Source organism: Zonotrichia leucophrys, chromosome 15 (genome assembly GCF_028769735.1).
Source record: "Zonotrichia leucophrys gambelii isolate GWCS_2022_RI chromosome 15, RI_Zleu_2.0, whole genome shotgun sequence".
Classification (NCBI taxonomy): Eukaryota; Metazoa; Chordata; class Aves; order Passeriformes; family Passerellidae; genus Zonotrichia; species Zonotrichia leucophrys.
The window spans coordinates 10,567,732-10,585,289 of record NC_088185.1 but is presented as its reverse complement, the minus strand read 5'-3'; the positions used below and the strand labels follow the sequence as shown (position 1 = coordinate 10,585,289).

Sequence of the window (17,558 nt, the reverse complement as noted above, 5' to 3'; positions counted from 1 at the left end):
GGGAGCTCTCCTGAGAGCTCCCAGCTCTTGTTAGGTGACAGACGCTGGGCAGTGTCAGTGGCCTGGGAGGAGGAGGAGGAGGAATGTTGGAGCCTGACTCTGAGCACTGAGGTGACTTTGGGACTGGTTTTGTTCCAGGTAAGGGAGGGGTTGGTCAAACACCTGAACTCTCAGCACTGTCAGGTGGTACAAGAAGAGCATATTGGACATGGCAGGAAATTCTGTCCAGCCACAGGTGTGCTGTGTCATTACTGTCATTAATGAACCCCTTCCTCTGTTCTCAGGCAGGTCTGGCACGGGTGGCACAGGGCCTGATGCCTCTGAGCTGGCTGGGATGCACCTCCAGGACAGCTGGAATGGCCCAGGATAAACAGTAAGACACAGCTCAGCCTTTGCTGGGGGATGGGGGTGGGTGTGGCAGGGGGGACTTGGAACTTTCTCTCTCTCTCACACTCCCCCGAGTTCTTTTCTTTCCCTTGGCTGAAAGCATTCCCTCTACCATGTGCCTGCAGTGCTCATCCTCAGGTAACTGTAAACTGTAACTATTTAACTTTTAATGAAATTATTAGTTCTTCATTGAGAATCTGCTTTTTCTGTTTTTCCCAGAATTGCTTGAGACAGTAGAAAGGCATGAGGTGTATAAAATATTGAGGTGGGTATTCAAATAAGAAAGGCTTTTTTGGTGGCTTTTGTTTTGCTGAGAAGTTCCAAGCAGTGGAATAACAAATTCAGATCCTGCAGCTTCTTTTCTGCAGCTTTACCTGCCCAGCCTTTGCACCTACCTGACAATTGTGCACAGCTCAGGCGCCATCAGCTTCACAGCAGTTCCTCCTTTGGAATTGAAACACAAGGGCTTTCTCTGTTTTGCAGCAGCATTTTTAGGCCATGCCTGCTAAGTGTAAATTTCTACCCTTAAGAGAAGCATTCTGGAGAAAGTTCTAGAAGTGCTAATAAATACTTAATGAGAATTAATTTAGCTTTCCCAAAAAGGCCTGGTCTTGTTAGGCTGTCTTCCCTCTCCTGCACCAGGAGTGAGCCCCACCCAGGTGAGCACCCACTGCACTGGAAGGGTTTGCTGCCCCTTCAGATGGCAGGAAAAGCATTTTGGTACTTGGCAGAGGTTCACTGGAGTTTAACTGTACTAAGAAAAAGTGCTGTAAGTTAAAGCTGCAGAGCTTTGTCCCTCGGCTCTCCCTCCTCAAACCATTCAGGGGGGTTAGAAATGGATCCTACCTGGCTGCTCAGCTGTGGGCCCTCCCTGCACAGATGGACCTTTGGGCCTTGTCTCCTGATGTGGCTCCACTGCTTGAGGATCAAACTGCACAGGGGGCTTTGGGAGGCTGTGCAGGACCTGGGTTCCTGTCCCCGCTGGGTCTGGTGCAGTTGCTGATGCCTCCTTTGTTGAACTCCTTCATAAACTGGACACAAAGTCCTGCAGTGAGACTGCCCCACTGCCTGCCCTTTCTTCTGGAAAGTTATCAAAAATTACTATTTTATTCATTGACTAATAGAAACCTTCTTGCAAGAGGTAAAATGCTGGCAAAAAAGTGATAGACCAGGGCGTGCTTACAGTTGTCAGGCCATGGAGCAGAACTGTGGTGTATAAATCTGCTGACAGGTCTGGTTCTCTGCTGCATCTTTGAGAACAGGCAGCTCAGAGTTGGTACTGTTTGTATGCTGGTATTTCCCTAAGGTCAGACTTCACCTTACAAACATGATGAGTTCCAAAATGTGAATTTGGAATTAGTTTTTTCATTCAAGTTCCAGCACTGTCACATTTTTTTTTATCACTATTCCACATCTTCATTCTATTATTCTTTAAGGCACTTTGCTTTTTTACTTCAGGATGTCTTTCAAATTTACTATTTTCCATCTTTTTCCAAATTCCAGCATAACCTGAATGTGTGGCTGTTGCCAGGTCTGTGTTGATAGTGAGGGCTCTCAGGTGAAACAAAGATCTAATTTAAAATCAGAATAAATTTGGGGTTTTTTTCAGAACAGCTCATCTCCTTTTAGTCTGTAGGGAACTCATGAGGAAGAGTCTGAGCTACATGGTAGAAAAGCTGTCAGGTCTAGGGTGTGGCAGGAAGGAACTCCTGGTTACTGTAACTGTGTTTCCTAAGAAAGGGCTCCACCTGCTTCATGCCTCCTAAGCAGTTTCATGTACTCTTAGAGAATTGTGGGGCAAAACCACAAAGTCCTTGACAGGAGTCGCTTTTGTTCTTGAAATGTGACTTATCTCCTTCCCCACCTGTTTCTAATTTATGTTTAACTGATTTTCCCATCTCTGTGCCCCAGCTTTGCAGTGTTGGCTGAGTTGTCACTTAAATGTTGTGGCTTCACATGTGAACAGACACTTTTCTCCAAGGAGAGCCTGGCCCTGCCCACACCTGGGTTTGTCTGGGGGTGGCTTGCTAAGAGCTGCTGATTTAATGCTGCCAAACTCGTTTGTGTTTTGCCCTTTCAGCAGTTCCTCTGCAGCAGCCCTGAGGAGCAGAGCAGACACACTCATCACACAAAGTTCTCTTAGCCAGCAGGAGTGAGGAGTAAACTTGAAGTGTCCTGCTCTGAGCAGAGCCATTGCTTTGCTCTGGGAGTTCCTTTGTGTGTAACCCTGTTTGCTGTTTTACCCCCAGAACTGTGCAGTGTCACAGGGCACTGAGCTCTCTCCTGAACCTGTGGCAAGCAGAGAAAACTTTCATAAAGCTTTGTTGTTTTTTTTTTTTTTGCTACCTCAAGGTTGTAGATTCTCTCTCCTCTGTCAGCTGAGGTGGTAACAGGGATGGTTTCATGCTGCAGCAAATTCGAGCTGGTAGTGAGGGAGGCTGAGGGTGAAGAGGGGCAGTCAGCAAGCACTGACAGCACAGCAGATCTGAGAGAAGCACCTGGGCTGGCAGAGTGGGACTGTGCTGGCTCGCTGGGGATTCAGCTGGAGCACAGCATAACAGGAACTCTGCACTGCTGGAGTCCTCAAATCCCTGCAGCTCCTGCTCTACCTGAGTGGCTGCAATAAGTTAATGTAAAATAGTATCCCACATCTTCAGGTACCATCACTGGAGTGAGCCTGCAGCAAGCAGAGAGGTGATACAGGCTGAAATCAAGCGTCATCCAGAGAAGCCCTCCATAATTTACAGCACATTCAAGATGATTGGAATGATTTTCCAGTAGGAATGCTCCTGTTGAATGCACTACCTGGCAATTTCTGACAATCCTTATGCACAGTAGAACAAGGAGAAACTGAGCACTTGAGGCCCTTGCCCCAACACGCTGTTGCCCTCCAGCGCCCTGCCCAGGGATGAGGACATCACTGAGAGCTGCTCTCACTGCTGCATGCTGGCCCTGCTGGTTTCTGCTCCTGCGTCCTGGGACTGGAAGAAATTATTCTAAATTAATTCACAACTGCATTTAAAAAAAAGGTGAGGGAGTGGTGGTCCTTTAAAATCAGGTTTTATTTGTCTTCTCTGCTCTCTCGTGTAACAGAATCCTGCTCCTCTTCTCTGCACACAAGTCTAAATAAATGGCACCACAGGAAAAGAACCATTTCCCTCTAGTGTACTTGTTTGGACAAGGAGGCAGACTGGACCATGCAGGCTCTAGGCTTAATCCTCTCCCTCTTCTCCTGAGTTTAGAGCTTTTCCTTTGGCTGTTGCTGCTCCTAAAGTGAATGTCTTAATGATCACTGATTGAGGATGTGCTACTGTAAAGCTTCCTGGTGCGCTTTGTGTGTCATCTCTTCATTTCCTCATTGCCCAAAACATGTCAAGATTAAAAGCTGTTACTGCCCTGTCAGGCACTTCCTTTCCTGCTGATATTGCAGAAGCAGATTTGGGAGCAGAGGGAGTTTTTTGTTTATTTTGATTTTTTTACAAAGTAGTCCTAGGCACTGCAGCTTTGCTGTCCTTTGCTTCCATCCCTACATCCCAGAGCAGCTGAGTGAGCAGGTGCTGGGCCCTGCTGGCCCAGATCGAGGAATTCTTTGTGTTGTCAAATCTATGCAGACAGCAGCTACAGTCTCTGCTCAGATTCCTCTGTGTGTGGGCTGTCCCTGCATGTCCTCCTGTCTGGCTCCTCTCCTGCTGGAAGTGAGAGGGGCCCTGCTGCAGGGATTACCTGAGCCTGGGCTGTCCCATTGGGAGCTCACCCACAGCTGCATCCCACACCTGAACTCCACTGCAGTCTGGGCTGCAGAGGCACCGGAGCTCAGGGGTCACAGCCCTCAGCATCTCTGACTCTGGCACTGGTTATCCAGGGCCATGTAGTGACAAATTCAGCAAAACTGGCAGTGGCTGGCAAGTGCTGTCATTTTGCCACTACCAAGCAATTCCAACAGTCCCATTTAGCAAAAGCCTCAGGCTGCCCTATGAGCACAGGCTGCCTCCTCCCTCCTGCACTCACAGCCATGACTTACAAACCTCAGTCCAGCCTCAGTGTGCCATACTTTGTCCAAAGAAGAATCAGCACATTTTAACTAGAGGGTCAGTTATTCATTGGTGAGGAAAACCTCCATCAATAGCCTCATTCAAGAGGGTCAAACTCCATCACTGTGCACCATTAGGATGCACTGGGGGCAGTGTGCTGCTCCAGGCAGCTTCCTCAGCCTCGGTAGGCCTTGAGCAGCTGGCCTGCAATCACCAGTCTCTGGATCTCACTGGTCCCCTCGTAGATCTCGGTGATGCGAGCGTCGCGGTAGTGCCGCTCCGCCGGCATCTCTGTCACATAGCCCATCCCTCCCAGGATCTGGATAGCCTGAAACAAAGGCAGCAGCTTAGGAACAAAGTGGGGTCAAGAAATCTTTTCTACAGAATGCACATGCACAAACAGCCATTTTGAGAGGAATAATGGGGAGGGTGGGACACATGAGGATGACTGCAGCTCAGGAATACACAGGATTGATCTGGGTAAGAACAATATGGATATTCCAGATGGGCAGTTCATTGCTTCAGAGGTATCTGTTAGTCATCCGTATTCTAAGATGATGGGACACTAAACCAAGGAACAGGGCATCTCATCCAGGTGCAGTGGTGATGACTAGTGGCCCTGTGCTCTCCCCCACATTTCTGCTCCTTAAAACTGCCACTGCCCTGGACAGCAGCAGGCACAGGCCACTTTAGTAATACAGTTACCACAGGCCAGTATGAACCCCTGCCATCCTCCTACTTCTCCACAACCTCTGAAGATGGTTGTGCTAAACAGCTTCAGCCATAGGACTGGTTGCTTGCTTTGGTTGGTGTGTTTCAAATATAAATCAGTAAATTCCATCCCACCTTCCCAAAGCACCTGTGAGACATCCAAAGTCCCTTCCCACATGCCATATGTCAGAATTGTCAGTTGACAGTTACCTGATGAGCTATGGCCGTTGCAGCTTCTGATGCAGCCAGTTTGGCCATTGCCGCTTCCTTTGGGGAAGGAAAACATCACTGAGAGTGCAGCTGTCACAAAAAGGAACCTCTCACCTGCACAAGGAGCTTGAACCCTCACAGAGCAGCTGTGCAGAGAGACAGGCCTGATGGTGGTGCCAGCTGAGAGCAGCCGCCCCTCTCCCCTTGGCTACGCCCAGTGCTGAGCTCGGGGGGCCGCCCAAGGGTGGGCAGCAGGCCCAGGACCTGCTGGGGGTCACACCCCAGCAGTGCTGAGCACAGCTGTGCTCCATGGAGTGGGGCTCCTGGCTTCGAGCCTGTCCTGTGCTGTGGCTGCTGGACAAAGCAGGGCTGGACATACCTTAGTGAAGGGCTTCCCATTGTCCTTGAGCATAGCAGCTCTCCAGGTGAGCAGGCGCGCACCCTCCAAGGCCACAGCCATGTCTGCCAGCTTGAACTGCAACAACAAACAGTGCCTTGGGTCCAGGGCCTCTGCCTGCACAAGGGGACAGCTGAATTCTTCCACCCTTGGGGCCATCTATGGAAAAGGAGCCTCTGTCCCAACAATTAGTTTTAACAGCATTTGAAAACAGAATTATCACCCTGTTTACCCCAGACAGTACAAAGTGCACTGTGTGCCTGATACCCCACCCACACGGACTTTCCACCAGCCCCTGTGCCCTGCCCGTACCTGCACTGCCTGAAGCTTTGTGATGGGTGACCCAAAGGCCATTCTCTTCTCAGCATAATCCACAGCACAATCCAGAGCTGCCTGTGCTATTCCAAGTGCCTGTGAGGCAATACCAATCCTTCCTCCATCCAGAGTTTGCTGAAAAAGACACAAAATACATGTAAGTCAAGTTATGCTTGAGCAAGAATAGTACAGACACATTTCTGATGTTGCTGAAAAGCTGCTCTAGCCTTAAAATCCTCTGGTCAGAGACCTCCTTGATTCACAATTCCCAGTTATGCAGGAATAGAGAGCTGTAACAAGCACTGCCACTGCAGAGAGAAGGCAGGAGTTCAACAACAGACGAGAAAGGAGAGGGATTGCTTATTAGCTGGGAGAAAAACAGAGGGAGCAAAATAAGGGAAGCAGCACAACAGGGATCTGCTCTGGAAGGGGCTGGAAAGAACTTCTCAGGCAGACCTAACGCACTCTGCAGCTGATTTTATTTTGGAAATCTGGTCAGTTTTCCTTTTTTATCCTCATCATTTGGACACACATGGGAAAGGATTTTTCAAACTCGTTAGTGAACCCAGTCAATTAAATGACTTAGCTCAAACACCTACTCTGCCCCTCTGTGCACAGGAAGAAATTGCTGCACAGGGAGAAAAGGCTTTATCTTCTCAACCCTAGGCTGAAGGTCTTTAAAAGAACCTGTCAGTCACCAACCACTTTTAGTTCTGGACATAATGGAATGGGCTCTGCTCCAGGCAGCTCGACCCAAAATGTCAGGCCAACAAAGGGTGCTGTGCCCCTCCAGAGAGAGCAATGACCACTCTTAAAGGACAGTGCAGGAAACAAATCTGTTCCCAGCTGCCTTGCTCCTCCTCAGAAGTCACATGCACACCATAACTCAGCTGTCATTCACCTTTAGACACTCTGCAGAAGTTGTCACGAGACTCCAGGACAACTTTCCTCTGCCACAGTACTCACATGGGGAAATGCCATGCTTTCCCTTTATCTATGGGTACAACTGGAGGAACAGAGGATTGAGAAAGAAGAAAAATTAAAATATACTGCCCCTATTGACACAGCACCTCAATGGTATCAGCACTGCTCCAGCTGAGAACTTACACAATAAAAGTGCTATTTACCTGTGTAAATTAAACATTCATCAAGCTCTGGGAATGATTCCTCCCATGTTGGCAAGAAGGGCCAACAGCTTAACATGACACAGGATGCCTTATGCAAGCAGTCCTCCCTGCAGTGACTGCCTCTGGAAATGGTTTACAGAACAGGAAGCTTGGGAGCTACAGCTGCACACCCCCAGAGCTGCACCCCATCCCTCTCTTACCATGGCGATTTTGAAGCCCATTCCTGGCTGCCCCAGCAGGTTTCCCTTGGGTATCCGGCAGTCCTCAAATATCAGGTTAGCAGTGGAAGAGGCTCGGATTCCCAGTTTGTCTTCTTTCTTCCCCAGTGACAGCCCAGCTGTTGGCATGGGAACCAGGAATGCACTAATGCCCTGCAACGAGACCCAAACTCTTAGCAATAGTGTCTTCTTACCTTCCCACTTCCTTGACTGTCAACAGGCTCCCTCCATTTTACATAAAAGCCAAATGTCCAGGTAACCAGGAGGAGGGAGAGGAGAGCTGAGACACAACAAAACCAGCACATCAGCCCCTCCTCTGGTCAATGCCTGCGTGGCTCTAAAAACAGAGTCCCAGCCGTGGCAAAGTGCTTCTCCACAACTCCTTCACTCCCACCCCCTTTTCCTGGCTGATACAAACTATCTCACCTTGTGCTTCAGGGATTTATCTGTGGTGGCAAACACCACGGTGGCTGAGGCGTCCCAGGCGTTGGTGATCCAGGCCTTGGTGCCGTTCAGAACCCACTCGTCCCCATCCAGGCGCGCCACAGTGGAGGCTGCACCCGCATCGCTGCCGTTTCCTGAGGGAAGGAGCAACAAACAAACCTCAGGTGATCAGTGACACAGGGGGGCAAAGCCACCCCCACCTGCACCCCATCAGCTCACAGCACCTCTTGAATGTGGCAGTGTCACCACTGTCCCTCCCACAGAACAGGGAAAGGCCCATGTGTGCAAGGTGTGCACACAGAATGAGTATTTTCAGCAGGGACCAGAGGATGGCAGTTCATGCCTTGGGTACTGAGACTCCACTCACACAGAAGTGCTATAAACAACCCTCCCACAAACTGTACCAGGATCAAAGACCTCAAGCCCATCCTAGACCTGACCAAGGAAAGAAGCTACACCACGTTCTTTGCAACAGGCATGGTAACAGTCACAATCACCTGGTTCACTGAGGGCAAAACATCCAATTTTCTCTCCACTGGTGAAGGGAGCAATCCACTGGTGCTTCTGCTCTTCAGAGCCAAACTTGAGTATTGGCCCTAAATACAGGGACTTTAAGAATTTGGTGCTGTTAGTGCCTCTTGAAGGTACAACCAATGGAGCAGCTCTCTAAAGTGCTCTCCACACATCAGAGAGCCCAGCACAGAACAGATCCCCTTCTCCCAGACCCCCCTGAGCTGTGCCAGGCTCACACTCACGTTGTTGACGCTGACGATGACGCCGGTGGAGGCGCAGCCCCTGCTGATCTCCTCCACAGCGATGGAATAGGCCAGGTAGTCGAGCCCTGCTCCTTTGTACTTCTCTGGCACGTCCATGGCCAGCAGCCCCAAGGCTCCCATCTTCTTCACCTGCACACAGGAACAGACAGCTCCCATCCTCTGCAGCACCAGTGTGCCAGCAAATACAGACACACGGAGAGCACACATGGCATGAGAGGGCTACACCAGAGGAAAAGATGCACACAGCTCCTGGTGAAATGGGTAAGTGTCCCCAGATCCCAGTGACTTCAGCAGGAGCTGTACACAGTCACTGCTGTTTGGGCTCTTGCTTGTTTAAAGAGCTTTCTTCAGTACTGGGAAGGGGGGAGCCTTCTCAAGGTGAAATATGGAGACAGAACTCCACCAGCATTTCCTCAGCCTCCCACCAAAGCTCTACCCTTGCATGTCTCCTGTCAGCAGAAATGGGAAATCTAGCTGATAAAAATCATCAGAACTTTACCTTTGAGTCTGCTGAGCTTCAGCCTAGGACTGCACAAAGGAAGAATTTTACAGAATGAATGACTGCAGAAAACAGTGGTGCAAGGTGATTTTTTTCATTCCCAATAAAGCCAGATCTTGCTTCCCAGAGAATTTTTTGTTAGTTACATTGCAATCAATCCACCCCAAGTTCCCCAGCTAGACCCCTTGCTTTGCAACCATAAGCCTCTGCTTGTTTTAGAGGAACCAGGGAGAATCTTTAGATACATAATTTCCCTCCTATGAGGGCACCCAAAACACCAATCCTCCACATTAAATACAGAAGATGAACAAGACAGCCACTGGTTCTATGTATGTTGCTTCATCTTATTAAACACTTGTTTGTATCTTGAATTTTCCCCTACACATTCAAGTCAAAACATTCAGAATCAAATGTAAATTTTTTAGATGAGAACAGTAAGGAGTAAATTTATTTTCTTCCTTAGGGTAAGTGTGACTTTCCTGGCTACCATCCTTATACCTTAATAGAAAAACGAATGTGACAAAACTCTCATGCCTCTGACATGAGTGTTTGCCTGAAGTCTCTTGGTTAATGTTAGTCTCTTGGCTAACAGGATCTATTTTGCTGGAGCTTTGTATTTCATTGCTTAACATGCACACTGGTGTCTCTTTCCACATGAAAAATCACTAGTTTGGCTGAAATTTTGATTTATTTACAGCCCCAGAGGATAAGCAGCATGTACCTCCTGATCGCTTTTTCCCACCATCTGAAATGCATTCATGCCATCTATGATTCCTCACCATAAACCATTATGTGCAGTCTGCAAAAGTACATGTTAATTTTATAAATTAGTTTTATAATTTCTTATTGCAGCCCACAGATAAACTGGTAAGAGAACTAAAAACTCAGTGGTACTAACGTCAGATACAAAGAAACACAAATAAAAGTGAAGAGCTCAAAATACTCTGTGGGAATTACAACGTCCACATTCAGAGCAACCAGTTGGTCTAAACTTCAATTTTCTGCTAAGCTGGAGCTGGATGTACATGCTGCCTCAGCCCCAGTGGTGCTGCCCCAGGGCACCAGGAAAGGGGTCTGTGGCTGTGCCTTCCCAACCCTGCACCCACCTGCTCGGCCGGGAAGCGGTGCTCCTTGTCCAGCTGCGCTGCCAGCGGCATCAGCTCCTTCTCTGCGAAGTCCCGGACCGTCTGCCGCAGCATCTGGTGCGTCTCGGGCAGCTCCGCGCTCTGGTACACGGTGTGCAGCCGGCGGCACCGCAGGGCCAGCGCTGGAAGCGGGGAGGGCACTCAGCGCCGCCGCCGCCCTTCACACCGGCCCGGGGGCGGGCGCCGGCCCGTGAGGGGCTCTGAGGATCCCCCGACCCCGGGCCACCTTCCCGCGGCCTCGGCTGCGGCCCGGCTGAAGGGCGGCGCCACTCCCGCGCCTGAGGGGACTCCCCTCAGGCAGGCCCTGAAGGGCACCGGGACGCCACCTCCCCCGCGGGCCGCGGCCCTTCCCGCCCCTCCCGGTGCCCCGCGGCCCCCCCGAGCAGCTGCAGCCGAGGGAAGCCGCTCCGCCGCCCTCACCCCGGGGCGCTCCGCCGCAGCGGGACACCACCGCCGCCATCGCCGCCGCCGCCATCGCCATGGCGCCGCCTGAGGGAGCGCGGGCCCGGCGCGCACGCGCCGCCCCCTGGCGGGCGGCCCCTCCCGCCCCGCCCCGCCCCCGCCGGGGAGAGGAGAGGGGAAGGAGGGAAGGGAAGGAAAGGGAAGGGAAGGAAGGAAAGGGAAGGAAGGTCCTTTATTCCGACTGCTGGTGACAAAACCACGCGTGTACAAACACAGCGGCACCAGGACAGCCCCGCGGCGCTGCCACGGCCACGGGAGCAGGGTCCGAAGGGGACAGCACAGAGGAGTCCATGCACCAGCAGCCCCAAGGCCACACAGTGAGAGATAAATACGGGTCCTGTAACAACACTGGGATCCAGGCAGGAGGAGAGGGCGTTTGCTGGTGTTCATTGTCCTGCTGCTGCTGAAGAGGAAGAGGTGCTGACTCCAGCAGGCTGCCATCACTCAGCCTTGCCCTCGGCAAGGACACGAGATGGCAGCGTTTGTGTCCGAGGGTCACAGCCCACAGCGAGCCAGGCTCGCGGGTAGCACGAAGTAGCTCCATGTCACAGGACAGCAGGGCAGAAGGCTGGGAAACAGCTCAAGAGGATGTGATGAAACACAGAGCTGAGAAGTAGAGTTGCTACATTTGGACCTTAGTGCTTCACAACTGCTTTCCTCCTTCATTTCTGACTAATAAACACTTGTTTTATTCTTTCTGAACCCTCAGATACTGAAATAGGCATCCCCAAGCACCAGAGAAGAGGCTGCTGCTCCTCTATAACAAGAAACATTGAAAATCCTCAAGTACACACACAAGACACTTCCTACCAAAAACAGAGGACAAGGACAGAAGTACCCAGTCCATACAACAAGAGATGACCTTCCTTCACAAGGTGCAGTATGTATTCCACACTCAAGGCATGAAAATAGCTCTCCAGGAAGTTTGCTGGCATGGATCTAAAGCCCTTGCCTCAAAAATGTGAAAAAGAGGTCCTGGTAATAAGAGGATAAATACTGGAAAAAACATAATATGCATCTGTGGGTTTGGTCCCTTTCTTTTTGAAGTTTTGAGCAAACTCACTATGGTCCCAACTTTTTTCTTTTTCCAACTCAGCACAAAATCTGAGAGAAGTAGTCTTTGATACCTTTTTTCTTGCTCAAACACCAACTAACACTGAAAGCACCTCCTTTGCCTGCAGCACCAGGATACAACTGACCATTCACCTGACAAGGATGTGATCCCAGTGGAATTTCTTCCAAGCTAACTGGCATGAGTAGCTTTTGACCCATCATTAAAACACCAGAGCACACACTCCAGAAGGAAGCTGGTCTGCTAAACTGTGTTTACCAAAGAAATCATCCCTGCCACAAGGAAAAGAGGCTTTATAGAAAGTACCTAAGAGAAAAGGAATCCTAGGAAAGCTACTAAAGTGAGAACAGGAGTTTGGAAATCCCTGACTTTCTGGATTACAATCAACTTTTTCAGTGCTGGGTTGCCCTCTTGTAGGGACTTTCTTTTTCCCGCAGCATGCTTTTAGGGCAAAGACCTTCTGATTTGACAAAGCGAACACACTCAGCTAAAAACCGCAGGGTCTCCTGGTTTTCCTCCACTTCTCCCTTTTATTGCTGAATAGCCAACACATTCACCAGAGCGAAAGCAACCGCTTCAGTGCTGTTTCCTCGTCCCTGCTGCTGGCCAAGGACAGCAATTCCCTTTTCCTACCGGGACCAGCCCCGGCAGCGCGCTCCCGCCGCCAGCAGATGGCGCGCGCGCCCCGTGCGCGCCCCCAGCGCCCCGTGCGCGCTCCCGCCCTGCTGACGAGCCCATCGCCTTTGAGGAACCTTTACAGCGACAAGAGAAACAGATGGGAATCGTCACACTCCTAAGAAAAGCGAGAGGTTGCTTCATGTAGAAAGTGTGATAAAAGTTTAAAGGCACCTGGATTTATACTACATACAAAATTCAGTTCAATATGCTAAAATTTGCCAGGGAATAACGAGTAGGCTCTTCAGACACTATTTCTGAACACTTCAAGATGAAAAGCACACTTCCAGGCAGTTCTGCTTTGTGGTGAGTAACTCAGAGCAAAGCTCCCACCTCAGAGGCACAGCAGGAGGGCTGTGGAAGGTGCTCACTCTAAGAGGCATCTCGAGATCCAACTCAACAGGAGCTTTAACTAATCCTGAAGATCCTAAACAAGATTGCATTAGTGCCTGTGGACATGCTGGAGGGGATCGATGGTGGCAGAATAGTTCATCTTTCCATCAGGCAGACCCTGCCCCTCCACATTCCCAAGACATTTGTTGTGGTTGCTTATGATTAATGCTCCACCCAGAACAGGTCATTTGTTGTGGTTAATCATAATTAAGTATCTTCCTAAGAGCTGGAGATTCATTCATGGCTGCTACCCCACACACTCTCACTGCTTACTCTGATGCCAGCTGATGTTCCACACCAAAGTTACTTTCACTAATCTGGAGTAAAGGCAGTGGTTTCCTATTGCTGTCTGCATTAACAGGCTCTAGGCTTTGATGTCCACCCCACTCAACCCTGCTGAAACACAAACTACACTGAATCCCTCTTAACACAACAGGTAACCACTGAAGAGTTAGGTTTTAACTGTCTCAAGAACAAATGGAAGTAGTATTAGGAAAGGTCTCCAGTCTAGACACAACCTAACTCCCCCAACAAGAGACACAACTGAGCAGCCCAGCATGGGGACAGGAAAAGTACCAGTCTTGAGAGCCAGCAAAACTGGCAAAAAAGGTTGTGGCAGCTGAGATTTTGCACAGTTGGGAGCTTGCCCCAGCACAGCTATTGGCAAGACACAGGTCCTCCTCTTCCCACTGCATGATGCTATCTCCCATTGCCAGAGCCCAAACACAGCTGTGGTATCAACCTGGCAGCATGACTTCCTAAACCATAAATAAGCAGCTGAGCAGGCAGAGCAGTGATGGGAACAATGAAAAAGAGAACCATGTACATTCTCACTTTCCAAGGATCCCACTCCATAACACTGAGTGATCTGACCTGGGAAGCTTTTAGCTACTAATATCTCCACTGCAACACAGAAAATGAGCTGGTGCTGCTCACAGCAACTCTGACAGACCAGTCAGGTTTACAATTACAGACTGAAGCCTAGGAAGCTCTGCTTCCTACTCATTTTTCAAGTGATTTCCAACATTCTCCCTTTTTCCTCTAAGCCCTGCTAGAAGGATACCTTCACCCCAGCCAGGCTGACAATGTGCTGTCCACCTAAAAAGCAATACATTCTGTACCAAGGGCCAAAAATTCCTACAAAGGGAAGAAGGAGAAATGGTAAATATAGTGAGATTAACTTCAGCTCTAAGGTTGACCCCTGAGCTCCAAAATTCAACAGTTTGCTCACAAAAGCTCAGACAGAAATGCTATCAGTCCCCTTTTTCCCCTATCTCATATCTCTAGTGAAATCTCTGGCAAAACAGAGCTTAAATGTTCTTAGGGGCAGCTCAGACCCCCAAAGGCTGATAGAATATTCCTGCACTGCTTAGAAGCCAAATTAGTCTCTTTCCCACTGGAGAATATTGGGATGCACCCTAAAAAACCATGTCAGCAATGCCACAAACAAAACCACTGTCACTGAAGAGATGAGCTATCTAACTGAACAAAAGATCTGCTCTTCAAGCATCGCTGGCTACTGGAAGGGGTTAAGATTTTCCTGCTAAGAAATAGCTTAACACAAACAATCTGACCTGTTGAAAAAGGATATTCACCCAAGAGGTGAAACATCAGAAGCACTAAAGGTGTAAACTAACTAGAAAGACTAAGAGCAAGAATTGTCTAAGAGTCCCTCTGATCACTGACCTAACCAAGGTTATCAGAAGATAGCCAGGAACAGAGAAGGAGAGGCAGGAAATGCTGAGTCTCAGAGAGGTGTTGCAGGGAGATTTCCTTTCAGGAGCCGCCGTCTTTCCTTCACGTTCTCAGCCTCATGCACAGAGAAAAAGTTTGGCAAGAAGCCTTGTTGCACGAGACAGCAACTCCAGTCCACTCCTGCACGTCTGGAATGGTTAAGGGCATCACAGCATCCAGCAGCCAGAATGATTATTGTCCTCCATTGTAAGCATAGTCGGCCTTGTTGTGCATTATCAACTTGTTGTCTACAAAGTAGAAGCTGTCTGAGCGCGTCTCGTACGGGTTCTCCACCATCAGACGGACTGTGAAAGAGAGAGGGAGCTCCATTACCTCCAACAGCCTCAGTCAGGATAAAAAGGACTCTGCCACTCCACTGCATTTACTGAGTGATGCTCTGCCCTACCCAAGGAAGAGAAGCAAGCTGCTCTTCTGAGCTTACTTCAAAGGCTGCAGCTTGCCCTTCCCCTTCTTCCCATTCACAGGACAAGAACTGTCAAAAGCAAACAGAGGGGGAATGAAGAAACCTCACTCAAATAAGCTTAGAAACTGCCAGAGCCGTGAATGGAGCCAAGCAACCATCACATCTGTAAGCAGAAGGAGCTCGTTTGTGGCACTCTCCACACGTACACAGCTGGGATGAAAACCCCAAACCTTCCCCACAGCCAGGCAGCCCCAGAAGGGCCCCTGTGCCTCTGCTCCATCCACCTCCTACCCTGTGCAATCTGTATTTGCAGAGATCTTAGCAGGCTTAAAAACAGACCTCAGGCAAGAACCAGTTCTGCTCCATAGCAGGAGGCTCTAGCCCTAACAAGCAAGTGCCAAAAACAGATAGGTGGCTATAAAAAGAACCCTTTCTCTGGTGTTTTGTTTTCTTCTGGGCTACGCTACAAGGCATCAGGCATGTCAGCCCTGTGACTGATCAGTTCTTGCTGCCTGTGACTTAGCACAGGTTGTCTTAGGCTTTCATTTTCAAAGGAGGAGACTTTGCACACAAATCTCTAATTCAGAGAAGATTACACATTGCTAAACTGGGAACCTGTATCTGTTTGTTCCTGTCCCCTCAGTTCCAGTCGCAACTTCTTTCACAAGTAGAGGGAGAAAATGCACACACAAACAAAACACCACTCAGTGTGGCAAAGGAGGTACTTACTAAGGTCTTCTGAGAGCTGAGGGAACTCATAAATGTGTTCACATGTGTTCCTGCTACTGGGGATGCAGAAGCCAAAATCAAAATCAAAGTTCTTCAGTAAGCGATCTCGGAAGTAATGCCTCTCAATCATTCGGAAGTTTGACACTGGCTTTTCTCCCACTGTGAATTCCACTCTGCATGGAAGAATCAGGAAAAAAACACTGTTAGGAAGAACAGAGCCTTGGGCATGAGGCTACACAAGAGTTCTTTACAGAGAGTTCGATATTTGGAGTCTAAGATAGGCTCTCTCAAGTCTTCAACCCAGTTTTGTTATGAACTGTCAAGTAACACTTTGTAAACATCCAATTCTCCCCTCTCTCCATGAGCTCATACTCACGTTGCACCAACAGTCCGCAGACGGAGAAACGCTGGGGTGAACTGGTACCGGACAAAGCGCCCTGCACTTACATCCAGCTCGCTGCTGTCATCCTCATCCTCCTCAGCGTGCTCTGGAAAACACCAGCCCGGAGTTACTCTGCTCAGAGCGCACACCTGAGGTGACACTGCCTAGTGGGTGTATCAGGACAAGCTGCCTACTGCTTAGGTACTGAATGTAAACACATTTAATGATTGGTCTGAGGCTTATACTGGCACGAAGTAAAAGAGAAAAGATTTGCCATGACAGTTGGCCCAGCCGAGGTGGCTCCTGAACTGGAGCCACCCCTCCTCTCAATCTCACAGGATATCCCCCCTCACAACTCCCAATGCACATGAACTAATCTCCATTATAACCAGCCCAAAAAAGGAAAATTGCCAGTCGATAGTTCTCTCCCACCCAACAATAATCACATTTTAATCACAAGTTTCTCAGCATAGATAAACTCAGTCCTGTGCTTAAAGGAGAGGATTTTAGTCATCAGGACATATACTAAAGGACCCTTCTGCTCGGTTTGCAGGGGTTGTGCATTGCAACCTCTCAGCTCTCAGTCTCTCTATCCTCCCTGCAACGTTTGCATGCTGTACCTGAAGCAGACGGCTTGGCAATTTCAAAAAGGACTGTTCCAGTTTCAAGGTCCCGGATCTTAAACCTGGTGAAGTCAATATTGTAAATGTTGTCCTCAGGTTTGCATAAATAATCTAGAAGAGAGAGAAAAAATATAGTAATATTACAAAACACCTGTGACCACTTACCAAATGAATTTCCCTTTTTGTTAGCCCCAGCCCGATAAGATATGTACTGCTCGTTGTTTTGCAGAAGCTTCATGAAAGCCGGACAAAATTAAGGATGTGAGAAACAAAGGCAGGGTAAGTGCCAGGTAGCAGAGCAAGAATGGGATGCGATCGGGACAGAAAAGCAGAGATCAGCAGCCCAGAGGAAAAACAAAAAACCAAAAAGCCTCAAACAAATCAAAACCCACAAACAACACAAAAGCCCCCAAACTTTCTGGAAGTTGTACGGGAGCTGCCGGCGGGCGCACCCCGAGCCGCCGCGTCCCCCGCCGGCAGCGCCCGGCCGGGCCCCGCCGCTCCCCACGCCAAAGGCCCGGCTCGGCCCCGACCCGCAGAGCCCCCGCCGCCCCGGGACCGGCCCGCACTCACTCTCCGTCACCCGGCACAGCCCCAGGACGTGCTCCGGCCGGACGGTCTCCAGCGCCAGCAACTCGGACTCGGTCCAGGGCTGCCGTGGCGGCGCATCGGCAGATCCGCGCCGGCCACGCAGGCGGCTGAGCGGCCCCGCGGACCCCGGCGGCCCCGACGGCAGCTTCTTGTCCGGCCCCGGCGCCGCCGCCGCCGCCCGCGCCCTGGAGCCGCTCATGGCCGCTGCCAAGA

The 17,558-nt window shown here is 49.9% G+C and overlaps 2 protein-coding genes across 3 annotated transcripts; both read right to left on the bottom strand.

Annotated features, from left to right (window-relative positions):
* Nucleotides 1-3,430: 3,430 nt before the first annotated feature.
* Nucleotides 3,431-10,768, bottom strand: ACADS (acyl-CoA dehydrogenase short chain). Of its 2 annotated transcripts, none has more exons than XM_064726626.1 (10): nucleotides 10,681-10,768; nucleotides 10,222-10,382; nucleotides 8,596-8,745; nucleotides 8,338-8,449; nucleotides 7,823-7,974; nucleotides 7,379-7,549; nucleotides 6,049-6,186; nucleotides 5,719-5,814; nucleotides 5,340-5,396; nucleotides 3,431-4,746 (listed from the first exon to the last, which is right to left on the bottom strand). In XM_064726626.1, the coding sequence occupies exons 1-10, from the start codon at nucleotides 10,739-10,741 to the stop codon at nucleotides 4,594-4,596; spliced, it is 1,251 nt and encodes a 416-aa protein (XP_064582696.1). In that variant the 5' UTR covers nucleotides 10,742-10,768; the 3' UTR covers nucleotides 3,431-4,593. The 2 variants fall into 2 exon arrangements, with proteins under 2 accessions (XP_064582696.1, XP_064582697.1); XM_064726627.1 differs by lacking the exon at nucleotides 10,681-10,768 and adding an exon at nucleotides 9,116-9,144 and having other exon boundaries at nucleotides 10,222-10,360.
* A 107-nt stretch (nucleotides 10,769-10,875) lies between these two features.
* On the bottom strand, nucleotides 10,876-17,558 carry UNC119B (unc-119 lipid binding chaperone B). The gene is made up of 5 exons (XM_064726628.1): nucleotides 17,328-17,558; nucleotides 16,752-16,865; nucleotides 16,126-16,237; nucleotides 15,750-15,922; nucleotides 10,876-14,901 (listed from the first exon to the last, which is right to left on the bottom strand). The coding sequence occupies exons 1-5, from the start codon at nucleotides 17,542-17,544 to the stop codon at nucleotides 14,789-14,791; spliced, it is 729 nt and encodes a 242-aa protein (XP_064582698.1). The 5' UTR covers nucleotides 17,545-17,558; the 3' UTR covers nucleotides 10,876-14,788.